The sequence below is a fragment of the Takifugu flavidus genome, chromosome 7 (genome assembly GCF_003711565.1).
Source record: "Takifugu flavidus isolate HTHZ2018 chromosome 7, ASM371156v2, whole genome shotgun sequence".
NCBI lineage: Eukaryota > Metazoa > Chordata > Actinopteri > Tetraodontiformes > Tetraodontidae > Takifugu > Takifugu flavidus.
Window position 1 is genome coordinate 16,513,624 of NC_079526.1, and position 4,021 is coordinate 16,517,644.

Sequence of the window (4,021 nt, forward strand, 5' to 3'; positions counted from 1 at the left end):
ACGTCCATATGTGCACCCCCGTGCACACGTCCATCGTCCATATGTGCACCCCCGTGCACACGTCCATCGTCCATATGTGCACCCCCGTGCACACGTCCATATGTGCACCCCCGTGCACACGTCCATCGTCCATATGTGCACCCCCGTGCACACGTCCATATGTGCACTCCCGTGCACACATCCATCGTCCATATGTGCACCCCCGTGCACACGTCCATATGTGCACTCCCGTGCACACGTCCATCGTCCATATGTGCACCCCCGTGCACACGTCCATATGTGCACTCCTCTCAGATACTAGATTAGACTTGAAAATCCTTGATTAATCCATCGTGTAGATTAAATGGCAGAACTGAAGGTCGCCATGGTGACTCCTCTTAGAAGACCTCAAGCACGAAAGCCACATAGCAACTGAGACAAAAGGACTTAATTGGTTATTGATCAGCCGTTAACAATTGAAACCTTCTCGTTTGAACACTCCAACGACTCTGCCATCAATGCCTTAGAAGCTAGGAGGGCAAAGGTCAAACCCAACTGGAATCCATCTGGCTTCAGTTCATCTGAGATTCTCTGAACGTTTCATCTCAACCTACAGCAAATGTATTCAGGTCCCGCCCTCAGGTCGCCTCAACCAATCACAACCAGAGCTCAGCTGTCAATCACAGCCTGCTCTGTGGGAAATACTGTCCCACTATTGTTCAAAAGCTCCATCAAAACCTCTAAACCCTGAAACACTCTTTCACTTTACATCATAACATCAAATCAAACTTTAGTCACCAAACGAGCTCAGTCTTTATAATATTTAACCGCCGTGCACGCGCATTCGGGTAAAAACAGACTTTTTCTTCGAAATTCTGAATCATCTGCCCTCCCCCTCTGCCCATCTGCCCTCCCCCTCTCTGCCCATCTGCCCTCCCCCTCTGCCCATCTGCCCTGCCCCTCTGTGCCCATCTGCCCTCCCCCTCTCTGCCCATCTGCCCTCCCCCTCTGCCCATCTGCCCTGCCCCTCTGTGCCCATCTGCCCTCCCCCTCTGTGCCCATCTGCCCTCCCCCTCTGCCCATCTGCCCTCCCCCTCTGTGCCCATCTGCCCTCCCCCTCTGCCCATCTGCCCTGCCCCTCTGCCCATCTGCCCTCCCCCTCTGTGCCCATCTGCCCTCCCCCTCTGCCCATCTGCCCATCTGCCCTCCCCCTCTGCCCATCTGCCCTGCCCCTCTGTGCCCATCTGCCCTCCCCCTCTGTGCCCATCTGCCCTCCCCCTCTGCCCATCTGCCCTCCCCCTCTGTGCCCATCTGCCCTCCCCCTCTGCCCATCTGCCCTGCCCCTCTGCCCATCTGCCCTCCCCCTCTGTGCCCATCTGCCCTCCCCCTCTGTGCCCATCTGCCCATCTGCCCTCCCACTCTGCCCATCTGCCCCCCCTCTGTGCCCATCTGCCCCCCCCTCTGCCCATCTGCCCTCCCCCTCACTGCCCCTCTGCCCATCTGCCCTCCCCCTCTGTGCCCATCTGCCCCCCCCTCTGCCCATCTGCCCTCCCACTCTGCCCTCCCCCTCTGTGCCCATCTGCCCCCCCCCCCCCCACTCACCGCTCTCCACAGCCTCGGCTCCCTGCCCGCCAGCGATGTTGCTATGACAACGGAGTGGGACGCGGCCAGCGTGGCCCCGAACACCACGGCGAGCAGCGTCCGCACGGGCAGCAGCACGTAAGCCACGAGGGTGACGAGCATGAGCTGCCACATGCCTTGCTCAGGGGCCACGGCGCTCACCGGCTCGTGCGCGCCAAGCGCGAGCGGGAACGGGCAGCAGAGGAGCGCGAAGGTGAAGCTGAAGAGCAGCGCGAGCTTCGCGATCTGCTGCAGCTGCGTCACGTGCAGGAACTTGACGTTGGTGACGATGAAGAGCGAGAGGAAGACCACGCAGTGCACCGGGCACGAGCCCTGGGCCAGCGCGAGCCGCGGGCTGGACAGCAGCTCCGCCACCGACAGCGACGACGCGGCCACGATGAGCACCGCCAGGGCTTTGAGGGTGGCGGTCTGCTCCAGCTTCAGGTTGTAGCTCTGGAACAGCGCCTCCACCTCCGGGCTCCGGAACGCGTCCCCGCAGGCGGCGGCGCGCAGCCGCGCACCGGCCGGGCACCGACCCTTCCTCCGCCGGGTCTTGACTCTTTCCAGCGGCGGCTGCTCCATGTCGGGGCCATTCATGAAGGACGGGGAGAGCCCCTAAACTCGGCAGCTCCGCTCCTGCGTCAGGGACACCGACCCGGCACTGGCGCCCGGTCCTGGGTCCCGAGTTCGGGTGTCAGTGGGCGGAGGACGGCGGAGCACCGCGCGCGCTCCCTCTGTCAGTGCGTGTCGTGTGTCGCCCGACCGGTGCGCGTCTCCCTCTCTCTCTCTGTCTCGGACCTCCCGCCGCTCCGTAGACCGGGTCGCGGGGATCCTGCGCTCACGTGGACGCGCAGAGGCGATGACGCCCCCGCACGGAATCAAAACACCTGACCACGCGGCGATCGGCTCCGTTTTCAATATTTTCTCTGGGTTCATGTCATCTGCGCCGCCACATGCGCGCGCACATGCATGCACACAGCAAAGGCGCCGCGCGACAAGCTCTGCTTTATTTTGCTGAGTGACACGAGCGTCGCGTTGGTGATTTCCCGCCCGTCTGAGCTGATGCAGCTTCCGGCTAAAAATAGAGCTGCAGCCCGGTAGATGTTGGGCCGTGTGTGTGTGTGCGTGTGTGCCTGCGTGCGTGCGTGCGTGTGTGTGTGTGTGTGTGCTGCAGAATACCCCCCCCACACACACACACACACACACACACAAGCAGAAGCTTCACTCTCATCTGAGAATCCCGGTAGATCCTCAGCTGGTCCTGCTCCAGGTCAGGGTCCATGGTGCTCCAGGTCAGGGTCCAGGGTGGTCCAGGTCAGGGTCCAGGGTGGTCCAGGTCAGGGTCCATGGTGCTCTAGCTCAGGGTCCATAGTGCTCTAGCTCAGGGTCCAGGGTGCTCCAGGTCAGGGTCCATGGTGCTCCAGGTCAGGGTCCATGGTGCTCCAGGTCAGGGTCCAGGGTGCTCCAGGTCAGGGTCCATGGTGCTCCAGGTCAGGGTCCAGGGTGCTCCAGGTCAGGGTCCATGGTGCTCTAGCTCAGGGTCCATGGTGCTCCAGCTCAGGGTCCATGGTGCTCCAGGTTAGGGTCCAGGGTGCTCCAGGTCAGGGTCCAGGGTGCCCAGGTCAGGGTCCAGGGTGACCTCATGCTAACCCAGCGGGTCACCACTGTCTGGGTCTGAAGAAGAACATCCAGCATTTCATTTAGTTAAAATTATAAAACAATCATGACATCCCATAAAAGCCAAAAACTGCTGATCTGGGCTGTTGCTACGGCTTTTAGCCAGGTTGCTACAGCTGTTAGCCAGGTTGCTACAGCAGTTAGCCAGGTTGCTACAGCTGTTAGCCAGGTTGCTACGGCTGTTAGCCAGGTTGCTACGGCGGTTAGCGACTGTGGAAGCATCTGACGGGTGATCACGGTTACACAACCATTGTTGCACGTGTGTGTTACCAGCTGATCAATACACAATCAATGTGAAACACTTGTGGTCCACAACTCCAGTGTGATCAGCGTCTATTATGGTCTGGCTTCAATCAATAGTGGACACGGCTGCGACGACCACGTGATGAAAGAAGCACACCAGCGCACACGTGCACGCGACCTTTGAAGCCCCGTGTTCCTCCAGAAGAAGACAGGACCGTTTTACAGGAGGATCAAAGCAGCTGATCACCCTGACTGGATCCCTGTGATCCACCCAGCTGATCACGCTGCTGCTCCACAACATCAGACACGTCTGGACTCACACACACTTGTGTCCCCCTAGTGGCAGATGTTCGGACCCCCCCCCCCCCCACACCATTCTGTTACCCTGCCTACAGATCTGCCTGTCCCACAGTTACCATGGCAACAGAGGCAGGAAGGCCAGCATTGGTGAGGTGTTTCCCAATCTAGCACACTCACTCACTCACTCACTCACTCACTCACT

At 60.1% G+C, this 4,021-nt stretch overlaps 1 protein-coding gene across 1 annotated transcript in view; it reads right to left on the reverse strand.

Annotated features, from left to right (window-relative positions):
* LOC130529086 (adenylate cyclase type 1-like) overlaps window positions 1-2,702 on the reverse strand; it is a 10,384-nt gene extending 7,682 nt beyond the window's left edge. Inside the window, exon 1 of the mRNA XM_057038982.1 lies at window positions 1,582-2,702. Coding sequence (XP_056894962.1) covers window positions 1,582-2,196 — 615 coding nt within the window. The 5' untranslated portion in view covers window positions 2,197-2,702. The remainder of the gene's footprint in view (window positions 1-1,581) is intronic.
* Between the last annotated feature and the right edge of the window lie 1,319 nt (window positions 2,703-4,021).